The sequence below is a fragment of the Galeopterus variegatus genome, unplaced genomic scaffold (genome assembly GCF_000696425.1).
Source record: "Galeopterus variegatus unplaced genomic scaffold, G_variegatus-3.0.2 Scaffold2016, whole genome shotgun sequence".
In the NCBI taxonomy this organism is placed as follows: domain Eukaryota; kingdom Metazoa; phylum Chordata; class Mammalia; order Dermoptera; family Cynocephalidae; genus Galeopterus; species Galeopterus variegatus.
The window spans coordinates 178,545-203,308 of record NW_007728127.1 but is presented as its reverse complement, the minus strand read 5'-3'; the positions used below and the strand labels follow the sequence as shown (position 1 = coordinate 203,308).

Genomic DNA, 24,764 nt, shown 5'->3' with positions numbered 1-24,764 from the left:
GCCCTACAATCCAACAATACTGATGCTTTAAATAACACTTGTGAGCCTAAAAGGTGGATAAAGTGACTGACATTTTAAGTGAATTAGGGGAAGTGATTTTTTCGAAGATAACCTAGGGAATCCACCAGTAAGGTGATAAGTCCTTTTGTAAAACAAAACCTCATCCATCATTTTTCTATCTCTGTGAGTTCATGTTTTATTATATTAGATTTTAGCAGAGGGGTCACTTGTCTCATTCATATGCTCTTAAAATTTTAAATAAAATAAAAACTCTGGTGAAGAGTCTCTAGAAAAATAGCTTTCTAAATTAACTCTAGCTTCTATATAATTTCTTTAAATGGCTACTTAAAATATGACAGCTATCTTAACTGGTAAAACGTAATAGGCTTGATTATTATGTATTTCAATATCCATTGCAACTTCTTCTCACCACACAAGTTCTTAAAACATTTCAACATGGCAGAATAAAGTCCACTGTCTTATAAAAGTTATCTAACCAACGAATCACATTTTATATTTCTGAAATCCTCAGTAATTTTTATAATTAAAAAATAGAGCTGTGGTAATTATATAAATAATTACTAAAAACAAGTAATCTTTCCATATAAATGTTTGCAGAATCGATATGCTCAATTACTGCATAAAATTTGCAATAGCATATCACTCATTTCTTTGTGGTAGTAATCTAAAGATGAGCATCGTAACAGATAAATAAGTTTTACATATCAGAAGAAAGGAATATTAAGCTTTCAAAAAGAATTAAAATGGTTTTAACATGACTATTGTCCTAGTTATTGACAATTATCATATCATTCAAAATAAAGAAGCCGCATTTGTTCAACAGTTTACTACTTTACCTATAAAAGAAAAAACATTGACTATGGTGCTTCTTAAAACCTAGATTAAATTTTGCTCTCTTGATTGACAAAAATCTGTGTGTAAAGAAAGGAAAAACTTTTATATCATTCTGAGTAACTGAGTACACACCTGGTCTTGTTTGTAGTCACAGAGAGCCCTGAGAATAATGGGTTTATTGCTTCTGTAGTCCGGGTTACGTGGTTTCAGCTGTATAATTTTCCTGGACTTGTTTACCAAGTTCTGCACCTGACGCTTATATTCAAGGATTTTCTCTCGTTCTTTCTGCAATTGCAAATAAAATCATACTTTAACATAGATACCCTGCGAATTTTAGAGATCTTCAAATAGCATTAATGTAGCTACTACAACATTACAAATTAAATATCACTATAGTTACATGAGCTGTAAAAAGCCCCAAATTCATCCTCAGGAAAAATGAAAACCTTTCATAATAGCCACTCCAGAAACTACAGACATGAATTCAGTGGGTAAGAAAGAATATAAGAATATGCGCGATAAAATTTGAAGTATGCTTTCCCAAAGGAATTATCGTGTTAAGTAATCAGAGTTCTCTCCCTTTTTTGTTCTGAGCAGATTACTCAGGAACTGAAATAAAAGTAGTCCTCAACAATAACTGAGCACGTAAACAGGTTCATTTTGAGAAACGCCACTGAAAGATGAAGAAAATGCTTGCTGGGGCTCTGGGTGTGCACTGTACAATAATACCAATCAGCAGTGTGAGCTGCGTCTGGGGGGTGCATTTATCTCCCCCTGGGTGTGGCTGCTGAGGCTCTGCATCTGAGATGATACCTCCAGCTCCTTGATCTGTTCCAGCAGGTGCTGCAGGGGCATGTTCTTGTCACAGGGGTACTTCTTCCTGATGGAGTCTTGGAGCCCCTTCAGGTAGGCTTCAGTCGACTGGGCCTCTTCAAAAAACTGTTAAGGATGAGAGTGATCCCACGCCAATGAAAAGCAACTCAGTAAGCAGTCCCATCTAGTAGTGCTGTTAAGAGGACTATCATCCCTAAGCCTCCCTTTGATAGGTGGCTAAAAGAAAAGATTAGAGCAGGAAGTATTTACGTATGTGATAACAAGAGATTATGAGTGACTAGTGACCAGGTTACAAATCTATGCTCCTCTAAACTGAAAACCAATAAACAGAATTTATGCAATATTTTCAAGAATATATTTTCAGTGCTTTTAAAGACACTCAAAAAATAAGTCATAAGAAAAGATAAGACATAAAAGACAATGAAATTATAACTAAGTATAAAAACCTGGAAGTAGGCAGCATTTTCTTTGAGATGAACGTCAATGCATTTGGTGATCTGAAGAATCCAGCTCCACTGTGTCTGAAGAGTATCCATATATGCCTGAAAGGAGAAAATGTCAGCTATCTTACCTGCACTCAGTCATACAGATACATACATTCCTAGAGATATAGGTGAGCCTGAATGAAAGCTAGGAAATACCCTTTTATCCACTTCCAAGTCAAGCAAACTTTTTTCTAAAAATTGAAAACGATTTCCCACCAGAAAACTCTTGGTGTGGCAGAAATTAAATTTTAAAATTAATTTTAACAAATAGATACCATTAGGAATGTTAGTCAAACGATTACTTGAAGGGCACAACTACTGACCAATCAGAACAGACACTGGGGATAGCACTGGAGCAGGATGCCTCTGCCACACCAAACCCTGTTCCTGGACAGTGCTGGATCACAGGAGATCTGAGGCATCCAGGCAGAGGACTTGGGAGCTTAAGACAGCAACTCTTACCAACTGATATGGAAGTTTCGATTTTTTAAACAACCAATATGGCCATCCAAGTGCTACCAGCTAACATCATCAGCCTTGAGTAAAGCTCACAGATGGCAGTCTAGGGAAGGATCAGCAGACTACAGCCCACAGGCCACATCCAGCCCACTGCCTGTATTTGTAAATAAAGTTTTATTGGAACACAGCTGTAGGGAAAGTGAAGGAAAATGGTCAGGGCCCTTCAGATGTTCAGAATCTTGCCAAGCACTTGATCTAAATATGCACGTGTGCCCTGGTATTTCTTGGTTGTCCGATGTAGTTGTGTATGTGTGCCCAGGTGTCTTGGGTTATCAGACATAGTATAAAGGACGAGCGGCTCTAATCCACAGTGCCCTCAGGACACCCTGGGAGGTCACTAGGGCGGCTGCTGTTGCTAGCTACCTAAGCCTACATCTGAATAGAGCCTATTAATTTTTTACCCACAGCTCGCAGGGTCTTTTCCTATTACCTAGCTCATGGACCTGCAGGTGAGGGGTTTGTGACCCAGTCTGTACAATGGGTTTGTAGGGTCTGTGAGCCAAAGCCCTAGCAATACAACAGCCAGTGAGCATTCACTTACGTATAGTCTAAGGCTGCTTTCTCAATACAATGGCAGAGTTAAGTAATTATAACAGAGACCAAATGGCCCACAAGTCCAAAATATTTATTATCTGGTCCTTTCCAGAAAGTTTGCCTAACCCCTGGCCTAGAAAATAAAAAATAAAGTTGACATGGCTTTATGATGAATCAGAACCATTCATTCGCAAGTCTTACTTTATGAAAATTTTCTTTTTTCCCTAACAAATATAAACCTCATGAAGCATACCTCAATTTTGTCTGAAGCTGGATGCTGATTGAGGACAAGTTGGTCACTTTCTTGTTTAAGTTTATTGAGCTCTTTTTCCTTAACTTCCAGTTGACTCATGCGTATCTGTGAATGAAAGAAAAGCAAATCCTTTAAAGTAATTCACCATTAACCTTCCATCACTTCCACAGTATTTAAAGGAAGTTAAATACAAACCTGCATTTTGGAAATGAACAATGCCAAAGAATCATGCTGTGTTCTCCTCAAGAATCACAGCATTTTGAAGGCTAGAAAGGATGTCTGAGACAGGACAGCACACGGATGGGGCCAGACTGTCACACGGCTTGTCCAAGATCAGACAGGCAGAATGACAACTACAACCGTTCCTGAGATATTCTAAGTCCGGGTCTCAATACACCTTCCCACAGTGCTGCCCACGTTCTGGGTTATCTGAATGAACCTATTCTTACCCCGTCCAAACAAACCACTGTCTTCTGGGATATTAAACAATGTACTGCCCCTCTGAACTCACTGAAAAGTTTTCCGGAAGGAATGGTTTTTCATGACCATTTCAAGACGTCAAGGGAGGCTGAGTTATAAGTGGCTGATGACATTATTAAAAGGCCACTCATCCCCACCTGTAACCTCCAAGGCAACAGCCTCGAGACAAGCGTCTACAGCTACTTGGGGAGCTTACGGAGAAGGCCTCCTGTTTCTGAGCGATGTTGGTGTTCTTGTCGCTCCAGTCGTACAGCAGCTCCTCCTCCTCGCAGTCGTTGATCCACATGATTTCGCGGGACGTGGCCTGGATGATGCTCTGCAGCTGTCGCAGGTGGTCCATTCTCTCAAAGGATGCTTTCTGCACAGGAAGTTCAAAAGCAGCGTTAAAATAACAATATGCAGGGCCGGCCCGGTGGCGCACTGCTACAGTGCGCCACTTGGGAGTGCAGTGGTGCTCCCACCGAGGGTTCGGATCCCACATACAGACCGGTTCCCGCTCACTGGCTGAGCGAGGTGTGGGAGCAACACCGAGGGTTGCGATCCGTTACCGGACACGAAAAAAAGACAAAAACGAAAAATAAATAAATAAATAACAATATGCAGATGTGTTCTCTGCAGATTTCATAGATGAAACCCCTGTGGTTCCTTTTACCAAAAAATAAATAAATAAATAAAAAATCACGTTCACCTCGTCCATCCCAATCTTCAATGAACAAAACCGCATTTTAGATTCAAATAGCCTAATCCCAAAGGGTCCTGATTCAAATACTGATGTTTGGATTCAATAATTAGCTTTAGACTATAAAGAGGAAAATCAAGCTTTTCCTAACTTCTCCCTCCCCACAAAACTTCAAGGTGCCATGAGTCACACCCAGCCCTAATAGGAAAACTGTTGTATCACCACTAGCCATGTTATTTAAAAAAAGTATCACTGCCGACAAGCAAATGCTGGAAAAGTGAAGACACAGTGACAAGTAGGCAGAAGAATGGAAATCTCTTTTCTTACAAATCAAGCGACCAATACAGTCTCTCATAAAATGGTGATGATGGTCTGGTAGACCTCTATCTGAAGAAAATTAGTTTCATTTTTGCTTATACTTCATCAAAAGGCCACAATTCTCAAGTGGTAAGGCTTTACTGCTTTAACTGCAATACTTAACAAGTGCCATTTATGTGACACTTAACTTGCAAACATAACAGCACTAGGTACTGTCTTCAGAAAAAAAGCATTTAAAATTCACATCTAAAGGAAATTCAGCAGTAGCAACAAAATTAGCATCTATAAGAATACTTCAGGGTGGTTAGGTGTTATGCCAAGCAGGTACCTCACTTCCAGGAGATGGTTGGTGTTCATGGAACTCAACTCAATTGAAAACGACAGAAATGTGCACTTGAGGAATAAGTGGTCTTACCAGCAGGTTTTCATACTCCTCCTCCAACTGGTAGATAGCAGATTTCTCACGCTAGAGGATGACAAAAAGCAGGTCATTATTTAATTCTTCCTGTGGACATGTATAGAAAGAGCAACCCTTGTAAACCTTCTTTTTTTCAGATATTGGCCTCAGATCCCTCAGCAGAAGTATTTGCTCTATGAAATTTCTTATGCCCAGGGACACTTTCCCAGGTGGTTTAAAGGCAAACCCTTGCTGGCCTAGTAGCACCATCTCCACATGGTACAGGCCCGATCACTGTCACGTAAAGACTCTCTTGCTACAAAATATTTTAAAGTTTGAAAATATGGTTTAGGATTCACTAGACCTTAGAAAACTGAGGGAGAAAGTTGGTCAGGTACTCAGGTGGACAAAAGAAAGGCAAAAAAAGCTGGAAGAAATAGTGAGGATGATTTAAAAGTGCACCAGGAACAGAACTGGCCTGCACCTGGATCTTGGACTTCCCAGTCTCCATACCATAAGAAACAAATATCTGTGTTGAAGCCAAAATAAATAAATTAATTAATTAACTTAAAAATAAAAATGTAGAGATCTGGGGGGAAACTAAGCACTTAAGATCAGATTGATATTTTATGTCATAATTCTTGATCCAGCTTCAAGTCTGACTTTTTCAGCACAGAAGTGTGAGGATGAGACACGATTTCCTTCAGTAGAAAGACACTTTACCACGTAGGAAAGGATTCACCAACAACACAAACTATATGACTGCTGCATTTTCTCTATTGGAATAGATTCTCTTCTTTCTGCAGAAACAAACTACTGCCCCCCAAAATGCTTATTTACAAACTGCAAACAAAACGAGCATTTGCATGGTCTCGGCCTTTCATTTAACTCCTCCTCGGGTGTTAATACAATCTCTAGTAGGTCTATCTGATTCCACTTCCCCACTTACAAAATTGGATTTTTAAAAATTTCCAGTCTCTTGGGAAAGAAATAATAGCCTAATGTTTCAGATCAAATGGCCTGGGATAGAGTAATCACACAATCCTTGTTTATGCTGTTTTGAAGACTCTAAGATGAAACATTGAAAAGTACCAGGTCGGCTTTAATTTTGTCCAGTGTCCAGCGGTAGTCTCCGATGGTGTTGTGGATGACCCGGTGGCTGTTGATGTTCTGCTCCACTGAGGCCTGGTCCACGCCCCAAGCCACTGTGTCCATCTCGGCCTGAAGAAGGGCAGAGAAAGAGTGTGCCCTTCACGTTCGCTCCTTGGCATCTGACCCCCTTATCTACAGCGTCAGGGGTCAGAGTACCAAGGGACATATAGGACATTGTTTCAGGTAAAACTAAAGATGGTAAGTACAAAGCACTTTTGAAACCAAAATATTTTTTAAAGGTTTAAGACTCCCAAACAGCTAATGGGAGTTGCCAAATACTTCCCTCAACTTGTCTGACCCCAACTCAAGATGGGTTGAGGAGGAAATTCAGAAATGACACCCTTGAGACCTTCTTCTGAAAAAAAAAATCCACATGTGCCCGTGCAAGTGTGCATGTGTATAGATATTAGCAGGTATGCATATGCATGTATGATATAACGATGTTATAAAATACAGACATTTCTTTATTCATTTTAAAATGTGCATCAAAAATTGCTAACTACAATCATGCACTGCTTCCCAAGATAAATAGCTAACCTAAAAGTATCTTTCACGGTTTATTTCTTTACATTGTTTTGATGACTATAAATGTTGGCTCTTTAAAATCTAGCATTTAACCTTTCCCTTTCAGGATGCAAAATTCCCTGTGGCACAATTCAAAAGAAAGTTACTATACATACTCAAGGTCTTAATTTCAATTAATGTTAGCAATATTAAGGTGGTGTGGGCCGGCCCAGTGGTGCACTCGGTAGAGTGCGGCACTTGGGAGCGCAGCGGTGCTCCCGCTGAGGGTTCGGATCCCATATAGAGACGGGTCTGCTCACTGGCTGAGCGCGGTGCGGGCGCAACACTGAGGGTTGCGATCCCGTTACCAGTCACGAAAAAAGACAAAAAAAAAAAAATTAAGATAGTGGATTTATGTTAGCTGTTTTAAAAATTAAATCTGACTAAACTTATTATTTGAGTTGCAAATTTAAGAATGCCACATAATGAGAACTGATCACATAGTTCCACAAGTTTCACACTGGGGCAAGTCCATTATCTCATCCTTCTTTTGCATGAGTACATGTAAATTTCCAAATCACCTGTGTCATCACTTGGACATGCCAAGAGCTAACATTCCAGTCTGGGATTGCAGCAAAGAACATAATAGACATTGTTCTAAGCCACATCCGTGTTCTCATGTACTTGGCCAGGCTTCAAGAAAGGGGAGCCATTTCAGAGTCAGACAACTGAAGGTTACCCAGGATTTTGACCTTTCTCTCTTGCAGAGCCACTCAAAGGCTTTAAAATAGAGCCAGGTGTGTGCACTGGGAACCTAATGAGATGACCAGGCTCCAGCTGACACCGCTCATTACCAGCCAGGTGTAGAATATCTGACCCGTCCATCAGCAGAAACACAAGTTAGGGAAACAAAACAAAAACCTGGCACAGGAGATGTGTGCCTGCCTTGTGATAGTTCTGCTGGGGAAACTTATCAGCTGTGCCCTGCAGCTCATTCTCCTGGGAGTGAGGGAAGAATGCAGGCTGTGCCTGGGTGAAGAAGGGATAAGAGGAAAGGGCTGGAGAGAGAGAATCCTAGAGCAAACCCACAGTAAGTGATCAGACTACTTTTAGTTTGTTTGAAACTGAGGGCCGCCTGCCTGATCTGAAAAGCATCACTCAGTTGTTTCTGTTAGAAAATGACACATAACTGAGTTCATGTGATAACGCCTTTTTCCAAAATTTAAAAATGTTGACTCTTTGTTACAAAGTACTCTTAAAAAGCTATGCTGACATGAATACAGAAGATGACAAATTATGGGCTGTCATTTTCTATAACTGTCATACTAACTAAGAAGACATTAGGGTATACGGCATTTCATAGCTAATCTGGTCCAAAGGCTGTTTCGCCTACCATGGCGGATCCTTAAAGACGCAGTTCAAGCCCCCTTCTCTCTGCCACGTCTTCCTTTGATGGCTCCATTCCACAGGGATGAGAGCACCACCTTCACCCCCTTCCTAATTAACCAATATTTTATTATAGCTCTCACATGGCAATTAATCACACACTGATTTGGATAGAAATTTGGCATTTGGGTGTATATATCTTTTCTTCAATAATATTCATTTTCAGGACTATAGAACAGTTTTAAACCCTTAGTTCCTGGCACGATGCCAATACATATAAAATCTTCAAGAAATGTGGTCAAAGATTAGAAGGAAGTTTGAAAACATGCACATAAGTTTGTACTTAGGTTTTTAAGATTATAACTGACTTTTCTCCTCTGTAAGCCCCACCTCTGTAAATAGTCTATAGTCTTTATAGTAAATAGGAGAAAAAGTTAATTGAATGAATAAATGAGTGAATGCATGAATGAATGTTTAGGAGCAAAAGCCTTCAGCACTCAAGAAAGAACACACACAATAATTTTAAAGTGGTTAAGAAATTTTAGGACCCCTGCTAAATTGGTCCAACAAGAACTAATCACACCAAACTTACAACCACAACCACAGTGAGTAACAACTGATCTCGCCACATATTCTAACATATCCACCTTCCCAAGAGAAGGATGGTTCATTAGTAGTAAGTTTTCATTATGAAATTCCCATCTACATGATTATGGCATATTTCTACTGACACCTGTTCATTATAGGGCATAATTACTCCATAAAACTACATAATAATTAGCATTGAAAAATACTCTGTAGAAACTGCAGTTCTAGGGAAAGGATCGGTACATACTTCCGCCAACATTTTACTTCACTCCCACCTCAGTGACTTGATGGTTGCATAGGGAGACAACTGATACTTCAAAAATGTAAGGTCAGCAACCAATGAGCCCAAACCAGCATATCCAGTTCCAGCTCCTCCAATTTGTTAACATTTTAAATGAACTGCCACAACCTTTTTTTTCCCTAAGTACCTACAACCTTTTTTTCCCCCCTACGTACCTATCACTAATACAGATAAAGTAAGTTAGCACTCAAGTAGAACAATGAAGTTATTTAGCACATGAACTCCCACAACAGATTTTCTGGTTGTGAATGGTGAGAGCTGGATATTCAAAAATCTAATTAAATCATACCTGTTAGATATTACCTGTGTGATAAAGTATGACCTGAAGCAATGCGGCCAACTCCCTAAGCCACACAGGGGGGAAGGAAAAAAAACTCCCTGAAATTTCGCTTCTTTCAAAAATAAAAGACCACTTTCAAATTGTATAGGAGGAAAATTCTGAAAACAGCAAGTTGTTGCTACCATCTGAGGTCGAGAACACTGGGGCTGAGCCTGCCACGCTCTGTACACAGGTTCAGGATGTTTAAGAAACAATACTTGTCCATCTAGAAGCTTCTTACCCTTTGCTGCCTCATCCACCCCAAACACTCGCTGGTAAGGCGCTTGGTGAATTCATCCCACCCGGAACCACTCTGACAAGTGTATCCTCCACCGCCCTTGGAGCTGGCCCTTCGGACCCGAGGGGCACTGATGGCTTTATAAAGGGCCCGCATTTGCTCCTGGAGCTGAAGCAGTCTGAAAGGAAAGGAAAACAGACCATTGCAGAAAAACAGCCTATGACAAATTTCCCCTGTTCCAGGCCTCCTTTGTGTCAATAAAGAGGCCACAAATGTTTTATTTGAAGATTTTTTCTTTACCCCATGACTTGAATCTTGATCACTTACAAAAATGAAATCTTAGGAAGATGCTCAAAGCCTGAAACATCATGGAATGTGTAACTGCCTTTGCCTAACCTGGTAGGCCCTCTCTCTTTCTCGTGAGTTTGGGCCTAGGGATTATCCTAGTACCCCGGGCCCAGGTAGCAAGAGAACAAATTTAGACTACATATCTCTACTTTAAAGTTTCTATTTCCAACACTGGAAGTCTCATTTTTGTATTAATTAAACTAAGCTTGACTCGATATTAGACTCTTCAAAAGTCAAGTGCTGTCCCAAAGGTCTTTGCTGCCCTCTAAATGGAGGTACAGTTAACATCTCACAACGAACTCAGTTCTTAAAAGTAAGAACTAAAGTTTTGAATGGTCACACTCTCTTGGGCGGGTCTTTTAAATGGCATCTTTGTGATTCCACAAAAGATGAAGGTAGTGGTTTTGGTCAATTCATATTAGACATACATAAAGCTGCAAAATCCCAAGTCAGCAAAAGCCTTTCCTTGGGAACATTTGTGCTTCCCCCACAGGAAGACCTGGGTCATGGGACTGAGCGTGACCAGTTGTGTGGCATTCTTCTTCCTGAGGCCTGCCTGATCCAGGCTCTGTAGGCAATACCTTTTCTGATAAGCATCACAGGGCTGGCCCATCTGCCGCATCTCTCTGATCAAGCTGTCGGTGATTTCCATCTGATCATTGGCCTGGGTTAAACACTCATCCAGTTCTCTAGTCCGAACCATCTGTATTCCATCTCCATATTTCAGTTCCTAGGAGAATTCACATGAAGCAAAACACATAATACTGGAAAGAAAACCTTCACGTACATTCATGAAAATAAAACTTCTACTCTAAACATAAATATTATATGTCCTCCCCCTCATCTAACTGCAAAAAATTTCTAGCTGAAAATTATGTTATTAATTTGAGAGAAGAAGAGAGATTCGTCAACTAAAACTTGTGGACTGTCTTTTAAATTTTCACTTGGCTTTTCAAGGCATATTTACAGAATGCTAATCTTTCCCTTGCTTCAGTGCGTGACGTGTTGATCTTTCATATCTGCACAGAACTCATCTCACAGGAATTTCATGGTGCTAGGAACACTGTACCACTATACCAGATAGGGTGTTTTACATACAAACTGAGCTTTTCCTGCACCTTATGAAAACATAACTTTTCAGTTCTTAAAAAGGAAGCTTCTCTCTGGTTAACTGTATTGGGCCAATCAACGTCCTAGTTTGAATGATGCACTACAGTTATGTCAGATGTCATCACTGGAGAAGCTGGGTGACAGCTACACAAGACCACTCTATACCACTTTTGCAACTTCTTCTGAGTCTATAATCATTTCAAAATAAAGTCTGAAAATATAGAAAGTTTCTTGTGCTGTTTCGTGCCACTTACGAGCTTTCTCTAGAATGTTACATTTGCTGCTTTCATTTCTCTACCCAGAAATGTTAGCAAATATGATACTATTTCCTTAACCTGTTTTTACTGCACTTCAATGCATGTAAGTAAAAACAAACTGAGAACATAGTGCCATGCAAATTTTCAGATCGATATGTAAAACATTTCCATAGTCACTACAGATCAGGTCCAGGGCCAGGGTGTGTATGTGTTCAGTATGAAGTCACTGGTGCCTCCTCTTTTGCTTTATGTAAAGGAATCAAGGCTCTGTGATGAAGATCCAGAAGAATATGTTTCAATTAGACACCTTGAACAACCAGAACTGGAACCAAGCTAGTTTGCTGGGCCCTACATATCTTTTTACATGGACTAAAGTGAAGTTATTTTTTTAACTGGACAAAATGAATAAGAATTGGAACCCAGACAGTATCTAAGAAATTAGAACATTAAGATATTCTCCAAACAGACCCATAAATTTGCTTCCTTACAATCTGTTTCAAATATAGACTATTTAGCAGGGGTATACTTGGTGATGAGGCAGATTCCAGATGTAACCTTGACATTAATGTCAGCATCGGGGAGACTGGAACTCAATTCCTTTGCTGAAAAAGATGCAATAACTCAGGGAAGGGATAAAAAAGGTGGCTATAGCTCCTCCATTCTCTGGTCTGTTTTTAGCTAACACGGAGCAAATGTTAATGCTACAGGGGTTTTAAAAATAAAGACTTTACACAGCAAATATCATGGAACCCATGATTTCCAATCCTGATTTGATGATATCCTAAGACATCTCAGTTATCTTAAGAAATATCATGAGGTTTTCACAAATGGTACCATTTTCCCTCAATATTCAATTGTTTATGTTTCTACATTTTTATGTTTCTCAAATAGAATCATTCTCCCAATATGGTCATTTTCCCTGAAAAATCAATCTCATTAAATTGAATGCATATTAGGGGCTGGCCAGTTAGTTCAGTCAGAGTGCAGCCTCGCCTACCTTAAATGTGCTAAAACACTTACGTTAGCCTACAGTTGAGCAAAATATCTAACACGAAGCCCATTCAGTACTGAAGTGTTGAATATCTCATGTAATTTATTGAATACTATACTGAAAGTGAAAAACAGAATAGTTGTCTGGGTACTAGAAATACAGTGTCTACTGAATGCGTATGCCTTTCACATCACCATACAGTCAAAAAATCCTAAGTCAGTTGGACCATCTGTACTCCCAAAACACATAAATAACAATAGGTCGCTGCAGTCCCAAAAGGATAGCAATCTATAAACATTTGTTAGGGGGTAAAAAAAAAAAGCTGTGTGAATCCTAAGTCAGTTGGACCATCTGTACTCCCAAAACACATAAATAACAATAGGTCGCTGCAATCCCAAAAGGATAGCAATCTATAAACATTTGTTGGGGGGTAAAAAAAAAAAGCTGTGTCAAAACTGGTTCCCATTGTTATACCAACATTACAAAAATGTTAAAAAGATATGCATCCCTCTCTAGTCTGTTTAGAAAAAGATAATCTCTAAACACTATGAGAAAGAGGTCAGTGAACAGTGATGTCAAGTCAGGACCAGGAGAGTCAAAGCCACGAGAATAAAGAAAGCCTACAGGCTGCACGATCAGCTCCGCTCGCATCAGACAGTCTGAGCAGTTCTGCAGAAGCTCCTGGATGGTGTTCTGGTTCTGGTGCCTGGACATGGTTCCGGTTTGGCTGAAGAGACAAACACAAAGAAACCAGACATGAAATAACTTGTTTGCAATTTTGAAATAATTCCAAACTTTCAGAAAAGTTGAAAGAACAGAACAAAAACACTCCTGTGAATCCATCCACCTAGATCTCACAATTGTTAACATTTTGCCTTTATTTTCCTTTTCCCCTCTCCATATATGAATGTGTATGTATTTATGTATACATATTATTTTTTCCTAAACCATGAGAATAATCGAGGCTTTTACCCCAAAATATTTCAGCATATATGTCCTAAGAATAAAGATATTCACTTATACAGCCACAGTATAATTAGCAAAATCAGGAAGTATAAAATGGATATAATACTATTTTCTAATCTACAAAACCTGTTCAGGTTTCACCAGTTAGCCCAGTAATGTCTCTCACAGCAAGTTCCCCTACACCCGCACCTCCAGGTCTAGTATCCAATCTAGAAATATTCCTTCGAGTTGTAAAAATCCATTTCTGGCAATGACACAAAGCCACTTCATACCACATTGGTCCCTAGTGCAAGTCCCCAACACCCCAAGTCCCTCTGTTGAACGACCCACCTGGTGTCTCAGACACAGAGCATGAAGATTTCACAGACAAGTCTGGCTGAAAGAAAAAGTAGGAGATGAGAGAGCAGCTTACTCTACAAAAGTATTTCCTGCAATCACAGTAAAAGACTAATGGTAAAGAAATCATGATGTGGAGAAAGTGGTGCTTTTAATGCAAAAACAAGCCCTTTTCAAGATTCCTAGAATAAATATTTCTCTCTGCAATGAGGCTCATTCAATGTATATTTAAAATGAGTCACTTTTCTGGAAGACATGTGGCAGAAACCTTAAAAGTTTCAACAGTGGTGGTAGAGAAGAATGTTGTAGATGGTCAGTGTTTTACAGAAGAAGATGGCATATTGCTCGACAACACAGAGCAAGGTATGGTAAAACAGTATTACTTTTTAATTTGCCAAGTACATTATTCCACAGCATGTCCTACTGCAGTTCAGTTTAAGAGTGATTTAAAGCACATCAAATTATTGCTTAATGTTTGTGAAAAGGCCTCATGAATGTGCTATAAGAAGCTGGAACTCCTCCCAGGGCTTCAGAGACACTAGCCCCTCAGTGGGGCCAGCCTGCGCCTGTTTTCATAAAATTCTAATGTTCATCATTCCTGCCTTGTGAAAAGAACTATCAGGCAAAATCTAGCCCTAGGTCTCTCCCTGATAAAGCTGTGAGAGCTCCTCCTCAATCGGTTTAACTCTTTGGACCTATTTTCCTAATTTGCAAAATGAAGGACTTATTTATTTATTTAAAAGATGACTGGTAGGGCTGGCCCGGGGCGCACTGCTATAGTGCGCCGCTTGGGAAGCGCGGCGGCGCTCCCGCCGAGGGTTCGGATGCCATGTACAGACCAGTTCCCACTCACTGGCTGAGCGAGGCGCGGGAGCAACACCGAGGGTTGCGATCCCGTTGCTGGTCCCGGTCCGGTGCGGGGGCGACACTGAGGGTTGCGATCCGTTGCCGGACACGGAAAAAAGACAAAAAAAATAAAATAAAATAAAGAAAGAATTTCACTGCTCAAAAAAAAAAATTTTTTTTAAATGGCTCTATTATGCCTAGATGGGGTAGGAGCCCAAGAATGTGGAAGCTTCTCCCACGGTGCCTGACTGTGTGTCATCCCACCATAGGAAGCATTTTCTTTCTCTTTCTGCCACCTATTTGGGGTCCCACACTGCAAGCAAGATTTCCCAACAAGCCAGCATGAGCTGCATGTGGATGAGGAACCCAGCCCTGCCTGGGAACCACACCCAAGTGGCGATACAGGCTCCTCCAGACAGGCCCAGACAACAGCAGCACAACAGCACCTGAACTGTCCACCCGTCAAAACCAGGCAGACTCCCACGCCACCCCCATGAATGCAACCAGCCTCTCTCTTCCACTCAGAGTTACACTGGAAATCTGGCACGTTTCTCATACTGGCAAAATAGAAACAAGGCCACATCTGTTGTCCTACCTTGTGCAAAATTCCAACTGACTTAGAATCAGAATCTTTCCAAAAAATAGAGGAAAGGCACTCAAGAGACAAGGGAAAGAATTAAAAAAACAGAAACGTCATTTAGAACCCTAGGATGAATAAGGAATTAGGAAGTTCCTACATAATTATATGTGTTTGCTTTATGCGGGTACCTTTCTTCTGAAGGGGGATAGGGGTACCTTTCTTCTGAAACATTTAGAAATTCTGTTCAGCAATTTCTTTCCAAGGTTGATTCCCACAAAGAATGCCAGTCCCAAGCATGTAAATTAAAGAGTTATCTCTTAGCACAATGAAAAGTCAGAGTTTCTTAAGTGATTTAATAGTGTGTGTCACTGTAGAAAGCTACCACAAACTGAGCTATAAGACAAAGGCAGATAGGGAAAACTGGGAGAGGGATATACAAGAATTGGTACTATCTGTGCAACTTTTCTGTAAATCTAAAACTACTCCAAAATAAGAACGTATTTAAAAAAAAAAAAACAGAGGCAGAGAGGTCAAATTCAACTGTGAATGAATGTACCAAAATAACATCCAAGTCTTTTTAATGTGACGTTATGAGACCAAATTCATTTGAGCACAAAATATAAAACTTGCCAGCTTTTTACCCAACTACTAGAGAAGTTAGTTATAGATCAAAAGCTCAAGTGTTGGAACAATGAAATTAAGAATCTTTGGTACTTGTCTATAGGAAAGAGAGACTGATATGGGAAAGATAGACTGATTACCCAAATTTCATCTTATATACAAAATTTCAAGACTGCATCTGATCCTTAAAGTAGCATCTACTTATCCTATCTTTTATCCATAAGAATCCCACTTTAGTATTGAGGTGTGGCCAAGAATACCCTTTGGAAACAGACTTAGGTGAGAAAGGGAACCAGGTGTACACCTTGTGAGTAGCCAAGTCCATCAAAACAAGAAAAAGGGAGGTTAGTGACTGGAGAAAAGAGAATCTACTTTGCCATTTCAGTTTGCTTCTCTTAGCCCAGTGAAGAATCCACATAGACCTGGTTGCGCTTAAATCAAGGAGGAAGTGCAGGTAGAAAGGATTTTGACCCAATGTGTCAGCTGGATATGTGCATTTTTTAGAAGTTGTGTGTAGTTCGAAACATTCTAAGTCAGATCATATTTTTTTTATTGACCATATAATTTTCGATTATTTTCTTTTTATATGTTTTTTTTTAATCTGTTGGGCTAGATGATATCTAAGATTTCTTCCACTCACTCATTCTGTAACTCTGTTTTATGATACCACCAAATTCATTCTTCCTCATTGAAAACAATACAAAAGTCTATGTTCTGGTTAATGGTTACTAAGTTTCCTCTTCAATTCACATAGTGCACTTTGGGAAAAATGCTAAATTCTATCATGTATGAAGAGATAATTTTAAAATTGATATACTTATTTAACAAGCATATAAGGATTTTAAAAGTCCCTAGCCTCAAAAAAATTTGCAATACTGTTACACATGGGTGCTAGAGATGGGGAGATTTTAAACCATGTTAGGGACTGAACTAACAGGCCACAAGGTTCAATTTTTAAATCAATTTTTAAAAGTAAGGGCCGGCCCGGTGGCGCACTGCTATAGTGGGAAGCGCGGTGGCGCTCCCGCCGAGGGTTCGGATCCCGCATGCAGACCAGCCGCTCACTGGCTGAGCGAGGGGCGGGAGTAACACCGAGGGTTGCGATCCCGTGGCCGGTCCCGGTCCGGTACGGGCGCGACACTGAGGGTTGCGATCCGTTGCCGGTCACGAAAAAAGACAAAAAGGAAAAATAAATAAATAAATAAATAAAAGTAAAACAAAGCAAAACTCACTTGGGTCAAATCAATCAAAATAATATTGATATATAAACTAAAATTAATAGCTGTCCTTGAAAAAAATAACACATCCTGAAAAGTTAACTCTTCTCAAATTCTGTTTTATCTTCAAACTCCCAAAGACAAGTGATTCATACTACCAAGAACCTGCCTGTGCAATCTTTTTTTTAAAAGTTCATTCTAAAACTTGTTTAAACACGTAATGGTTCCAAACATTTGTATAAACATCCTTCATCCATGGCTAAAAGGAAAACAAGTCCTGGATTTTAATCCAAAGATGAAAGTGTGAACAATATTAAAAAGCTTTCTGTTTTATTTTACTACCTGCAACTAACACTCTTTTCTTTCTCTAAGATGCCAAAATTAGCTGTCTTAAAGGAGTCAATTAACAATCGTTGCCAAGAATATTGTAGGGAAAAAAAAATACAAGACAAATATTTTGAAGAGGAGCATACAGCATTACAAGGTAACAATATTTTTTAATATTTTTTAAATAGTTATTCTCCTTGTTTTATAAAAATATTTTTATAATAATCTACACTGTTCGTTAGACACTTGGCCCATGCCACCTAACTCTATATTTCTTTTTGCTTATATACTTTCTCTTCCATTGGATTCCCTCTTTCCATCTCTCTCTTCTGCTCTCTTCTCTTTCTTTTGTTCATTTCATCAACACAGTGTCTTTCATATGTGTCAGAAATGGAGACTTAAGTCTCTGTGCATTCAGGTTCATGGAATACTGGCCTAGGAACAACTCAGTAAATCAGTAAATATGTGTTGGAAATTACGATATTTATGTAATGCATTAACATTGATCTTAGGGCCTATTTGCTTAGCTCTTTATAATTTTCAAAACGTTTTTCACTATTCTGGGTTTCTTTAAAGGATCTTAAATAAAAAGTATATTTTATTTCTTCATTTAAGGATGATACCGTACCTCCAAGACTCACTGAACACCCTGTATATCAGTTGAAATGATATATGTCCAATCTTCAGAAGTTACAGACCAAATGCTCCTCCTTTATGGAACCTTCCTGATCACACCTGTGCCCCGATTCCTGAACAAGTTATTTACACACCTGGCTACCCCACTCCTGGAGAGCAAAGCTCCCACACCTTAGTCCTTCAACTCCTACACACTAACAACACAGGCTTTTGCACACAGAAGGAACTTAATGCATGTTTGTCTATCTTACAAAAGCAGAAGAAAAACAAAGACAAATGAGAAATTGATCTGAAGATATTACCACTCGTCACCCTGATTTCAACAGCACAGCAGGGAGCCCATATATCCCCCCCAATCCCACCACAACAGTGAACAAAAAGGGTTTTTTTTAATACAGATTTTAGAAAAAGGACCTCCTCTAATCCTTCATTTTGTCCTCACCCAGGAGCTGTGGAAGCAGGACTCCAATAAAGTTCTGCTTCCTTTCTGGATAGTTCTCTCTTTATTTTCACACTGTGTGTTTGGCAGATTGTGTTGGGGGGGTGGGGAGCAAACTGATCACATATCATTAACTTCATAAAGACTTTGAAGTCGGGCAGAGTTCGAGTTCACTCCCAGCTCAGCCACTTTCAGCTGAACAGCCTGTGACTTTGAGCAAAAAGTGACAACCATTCACAGTGCCTGGAGCTTCTGCAGCTGTGGCAGGTAGGAACACCCACCTCCTGGGGTTCAGGTGAGGCTTAGCGGGGCAGTAAGGTCTGCAAGGCACTGCAGAAACTAGCTCCTCGCTGCATGACAGCCGTACTGCGGTGGCTGCTGCCGTCGTTATGACGTGGTTCTGAGATTTCATTTTTGTGTTTTTGTCTTTGCCCCAGTTCATAATTTTAAGGACATCCTGCAGCAAATTGGGGGAGGGGTGAGAAGGAAAAAAGGGAAAGAGGAGAAAGAAGAAACGGACTGGGTATTAAGTATGAGGCATTTTTCAGGAGTTGCTAAGATTACCTACAAAACTCAAAAATAACTGTTTGAAGCAATTCAAAGAGAGTGATACATTTTAACAGCATGAAAGAAACTTATTGAAGGGCTAAGAAAATAAAAAGAAAGATACCCTCCTTTCTTTTATTAAGTGGGGATGAAATATGAATATTTGGTCCTTACAAATTCAATGCCAAAATAGGGACTTCTATTTTGATTACTTCCCTATGCAAAAACTTACATTTTACTAAAGCCTAAAAAAAAAATTAGTTTACAAATTGTCTGGTTATCCATCAAGAAGCCAACTCCTCCTTCCCACCCCCACCGCCACCCCCAGGTGCCAGATGAGCAAGGGATGTTATGTCTGTGTGTCAACATTTTAAATTCCAAGCGAAACCTCAGATCTGTTTGCTGCAGCTTCTCACTGAAGTGTTCTCATTTTCATGAAATGTAGATTTCACATTCGTGAGGTCTTTGAAGACCCTGGACCCAGGTGCTGGTGGTGAGGTGTGAATTATTGCACTGCACTAGCATTTTACAGGATGTTGCTTCAAAGGAGTGGCTCATTGTCTGAGTCCTGGGGCCTCTGGGGCCCTTGGCTTGAACATCAGAACCACACCTGATTGTTTCAAGCAGCAGGATCACCAGGACCAGCCCAGCAGGAGGAGGTAAGAGAAAAGCAAAGGTGGGGCAGTGCTCTGAGCTGCTGGCACTAAGGCCTCCAGACTGAAACTGTCCTTCTAGAACCTCCTCATCTGGAAAGACTGGTTAGCTGAGAGTCAAGTTAGACTCCCCAAGTCACACCCAAGCCTCCTTTCCCCCACCCTAAGATGTCAGCACTGAGATATCTAGGGCATCAGCAGTTTTTTCCTTCCCAACACATTTCTGTTACCTGAACAACAATAACATTATGCCCATATTTAGAGAAAAAATTAACTACTGCTGAAAGCTGTTTTGTCCCATTCAATAGATCTGACCAACAATTAGCTTAATGCAGAATCATATTGGGTTGCTTTTTTTTCCCCTTAAGCATATGGAAACTCCACAAGAGTATTAATAAAAGAATAGGATGGTTATGAAATAAATATTTCACAGGAATGCAGATTGAGGAATGCAACAGATTAAAAAGAAGGAAAAACTCAGAAAAGAGTACAAGTAGAAAACATGAATTTAACAACAAAGGTTTGATCCTTCCTTGCATCACTGTGGTATATGCCAGATTCAAATCTAGCTCACTTACTTACTAGCTTTGTGACCTTGGGCAAGACCTTGGTGTTATGAACCTGTGCTCTAACCAACTGAGCTGACCAGGCAGCCCCAATTTAGCTACTTTAAACCTCAGTTTCCTATCTGTAAATTGGGAAGTTTGTTGTGAGGCATGAGGTAATGTACCTAATATACCTGGCACATCGTAGGTGTTTTCCAGGTAATGGTAACTATTATTAACCACAGATCTGATATTTTCATAAAATATACAACTTACTCGATTTAATATCCATGTAAATGTTATCTGCCATATATATATATATTTGGTGGCTGGCCAGTGCCGGGATCTGAACCTGTGGCCTTGGTGTTATAACACCACACTCCAACCAAACTAACTGGCCAGCCCCCTCTGCCATGTATTAAGCAAAACTGAATCTTACTTTGCAATCGTTTCCCAGAAAATACTTAGGATATCGACTCTCTGAGTCACCCAAGCTCTAAGGCTGTTTCTGAGACTCTCCCTTGCCTCTCACATCCAACGCTTAGCTGAAGCTGTCACTCCACCTCAGCGACATCTACTTTCCCATCCCGCCCTGGTTCAGACTTTCATTACTTTGCTTCTGCACTGGTGCAATGGCTTTTTAAAGCCAACTCCTCCTGGCAATCTCTCCCACTTCATGCCACCCCACCCTACATGGTGCTGCCAAAGAAACAGTCCCAAGCTCAGTTACGGTCATCTGATTGTCCTGCTCTTTCGTTGGAGGAGAATTTCACTGGCCTCAATGAAAACCTGCCAGGGCTCCTCTCTGCCTATCCAACCTCTCTCCATGGCACTCCAAACAAGGCCTCCTCCTTTCTTCTCACTTCTTCCCCACTCACAGTGAAGACCCTCTATAGGCCTCTCAGACTTTCTCATGCTCTTCTCTGCCCATCATCCATCTGTAGCAACTGAAATACTCCCCTACGTCTAATTCAACGCTACTTCCTTTACAAAGTCTTACCAGTGCCCCCACGACAGATGTTACCTCCTTTCCTTGTGAAGCCTCTGAAGCTACTGACAGCCTCCTGTCCATGACCCTTTTGTATTACAGCACTTTGTACTTATCTTCCTTTAAAGAGCATACACTCCTTTCACGTCCTGCCATTTTCACTTTGAATCTTCCAGACACCTAACACAGTGCATGCAGCAGATGCTCAGTAAATACTTGCTGAATGAAAGAATAAATGGGATTTGAGATACTTTCATTGTGTAATTACAGGCCTGTCCAGTCTAAAGGTCAAGTTCTGAAGGCACAGGGAAGACCAAGGTAAGGAGTCTTCTGTTCTTGTGCCAACAGAGCCGTGAGTGAACTCTGGGATCTTGGGCAAGTCTTCAGCTTATTGCCTCTAACATAGGAAAGTGGGGTTTCTATAGACTAGGTGGTCTAGAGAAACTCAGTGGTCCCTCCTGCTCTAAAATTCGATGCAAACGGACCTGTTTTTCTCACGCTAAGAAAAAGGCTTCTTTTAAAAGGTAATTTAAAACAAACTTTAAAATGTACTTCAAATAGTGATCACATGAATTTTGGTTTTGAAATCATGAGATTGAGAGAAAAGTAAGCATTAATATTATAACCACATATTTGTGAGCTTAATGACTATATTCTGCTTTTAATCCGCCTACAAAATCCACACTTTGATCCGTTAAAGATCTAACCATGAGACTTTGTTATTCTGGTAACAGATTTCACTACAGATTTGGAATTTGTTTTAACTACAGGAATAAGACTATAGTAATTCTGCTTTAATTGAAAAACAATATTAATGTACTATACAAGAAAAATCCAAAGTTTACATTTTCAAAACTTATGCCTATTATATTATCAAGCGCATAACGTTTACCAAATGTTAACAAAATATTAAGCAGAACACAAGAAGTTAAATAACGTGGTTGCAGATTCCATCCAACCTAAAATAAAGACACAAAGGACAGGCAGGTGGTGGGGAAATGAGGGGGAATTACAGTACAAATGAGATCTAATACTGTCCTAGAAATGGACAAGTGTTATTAGTGGAAAGGACAGGCAGAGGGGAGAGGTTTCTGGGTCATTTTAAAAGGAAAAACAGGGAGCTGGCCAGTTAGTCCAAAGCACGGTGCTGATAACAGCAAGTTCCAGAGTCCAATCTCTGTACCAGCCAGCCCCAAAATAAACAAACAAATAAATAAAAATAAAAGGAAAAATAAGATTTGGGCTCTCTACACACTCAAATTAGTTGATTAAGGGAAAGGCTAAATACAACACTCATTTCAAAAATCACTAATTCAGCCAATAAAGTAGCAGTTTTTGAAATAAATGAGTTTAAATTCAACCAGTAGTTTTCAAACTGGTTTTTCTACCTTAAAAAAAAAATTTTGAAATAAATGAGTTTAAATTCAACCAGTAGTTTTCAAACTGGTTTTTCTACCTTAAAAGACAAAAAAGAAGTCTTTACTTAGAAAAATTTCTGGTCAGAAAAAGTATTGATGAAATTGTTCACCACCATTTGTTGAGCAGAGAGCAGTGGCCCCCTTGGGCTGAGAGGACGCCCTACTTCTACAACCGCGTGCCACAGACAATGATGAAATTGTTCACCACCATTTGTTGAGCAGAGAGCAGTGGCCCCCTTGGGCTGAGAGGATGCCCTACTTCTACAACCGCATGCCACAGACAAATCCCTCGGCACAAAACTGTGATGCCACCAGAAAAACAGGTGTCGGTGCCTCTTTTCGATCAGTCGCCATTATTTGAAAATGCAGAAGTCAGCATTTGTGGGCTACTTTGTATTCAGCCACACCACTACAGGCCGGGACAGGCTTGGAGGTAATCTCCATTACCTAGGTCTGGAAAGAATGTGATCGCCTGCGGAGTTCCAACTTCTGAGCCTGACACCCCGCTGCCGGGCAGATCAGCATCAATGTGCAGAAAAAAAAAATCCCTCCTCAAAGTGAGCTATTTTTTACTTGGATCTGTTTTCCCTCCCAGAGAGATGTAAAACTTGGCAGATTTATAAACAGGCTGGAAGTTGGAAAAATAGAACACAAAAGAAATGATACTATACAATGAAAAAACACTGAGCCTGAACATTGAAAAAATGTTTCAGTGAAGAATCCTAATAAAACACGTCTCTTTATGCAGCTCATTAATCAATAAGTAATTAATTAAAATGTTCTTTCTTTACAAAATGTCTAAGAAGCTAAAAGAATGAACTATTCAATTAATAGTACTGCCTAATGTCAATTTAAAAGATACTGAAGCATATTTAATAATAAACAATAAGAACTTGGTTCATAAATTGCGAAAAAGAACTACTAAAGAATCTGCACATTCTGACTTGGATTGAAATTGTGGGTAATCCACACATTTAATGAATGTGCTTCCCAAATCCTGGAAGATTGCGAGAGAAAAGTTTCAATTTTAAATGGCTGGAAAAGTTTTAAAGCAAACTCTAAAACCCAACTGTTTATGTCTCTGATTGCTTGGCACATTTTTTCCTGGAAATCCCCAGACACATTTTGTTCATAAAAAAAAAGAGCTCCAAGATTGAGACAATTCTCCGCTTACTCAAAGAAGAGAAAATAAATTATCAAGATGCTCCAGAAATTTGAAAAAAAAAAAAAAAAAATTCTAGGCAGAAAACAGGTAGCAACTCGACTAGTCCCTGCCTTCAAAATACTTGCAAAATAAAACTCCCCTGGAGTGCATTCAGGTTGCTCCTCCCCAGCCTAGGGCCATAACGCAGGGTAACTACGTCCTGAAGCTCAGGGCCTCTTAAACCAAAAGCCCCACGAGGGACGGGCTGGCAGGGGACGGGGAGGAGGTGGGCTGCGGGACGCCCACAGCTCAAGCGGGCATACGCAGTCCGTTCCCGGGGACCTGGGGAGAGCAGTTCGTTATCTGCGCCCACCATCCAGCCAGCTAACCCCCCTCGGCCTGTTCCAGCTCTCTTCCCGGTGGGCCTCTCCTGGGCACCCTGGCCAGCGCGGGCCCACAGCGTCGCCCTCCCCTCCACAACCCCCTGCCCACACTGTCCGGATCAAAGGGCAGACCCTGGACCGGCGCTCCGCGACCAAGCCACTGGGGTCATTCATTCGGTGCTTTTAAAAAAGGAGGAAACAAAGGGCCCAGGCGCAGGGCCACAGGTGCGCTCGCTGCAGAAGCTGCGGCGCGGTCGACATGTGGGGCCCGGCTCGTCTCGGCAGAGCTTCGACCCCAGGCCCTGCAAAAAAGCTTCATTTAGAAGACATGGGAGGCCGCGGCGGGGTCCCCTAGAGACGAGACCCCGCGCCACACACAACCTCCGTACAAACGCCCCGGGTGGCCAAGGAGCACAGGCGCCGCCGCGGCCGTGGTCTCGGGGTGACCAGAAGTTTGGGGTGAGCCTGTAGAGACGACGGACCCCTGAGTGCCACCGTGGCCACTGGACAGGGCCGGGAGAGGTTGGGTTTTGTTGTCGCAGCCCCGCCTCGCCTGACCTGCCGGCCAGGA

General features: G+C 40.7%; 1 protein-coding gene across 2 annotated transcripts in view; it reads right to left on the bottom strand.

The window, feature by feature from the left end:
• Positions 1–24,764, bottom strand: part of DSP (desmoplakin) — a 47,646-nt gene that overhangs the window by 21,444 nt on the left and 1,438 nt on the right. For both annotated transcript variants that reach the window (XM_008580092.1, XM_008580093.1), the window contains exons 2-11: positions 13,173–13,275; positions 10,772–10,920; positions 9,846–10,020; positions 6,447–6,575; positions 5,373–5,423; positions 4,157–4,318; positions 3,481–3,585; positions 2,136–2,231; positions 1,669–1,794; positions 988–1,140 (exon numbers count right to left, since the gene is read on the bottom strand). In XM_008580092.1, coding sequence (XP_008578314.1) covers positions 988–1,140; positions 1,669–1,794; positions 2,136–2,231; positions 3,481–3,585; positions 4,157–4,318; positions 5,373–5,423; positions 6,447–6,575; positions 9,846–10,020; positions 10,772–10,920; positions 13,173–13,275 — 1,249 coding nt within the window. The remainder of the gene's footprint in view (positions 1–987; positions 1,141–1,668; positions 1,795–2,135; positions 2,232–3,480; positions 3,586–4,156; positions 4,319–5,372; positions 5,424–6,446; positions 6,576–9,845; positions 10,021–10,771; positions 10,921–13,172; positions 13,276–24,764) is intronic.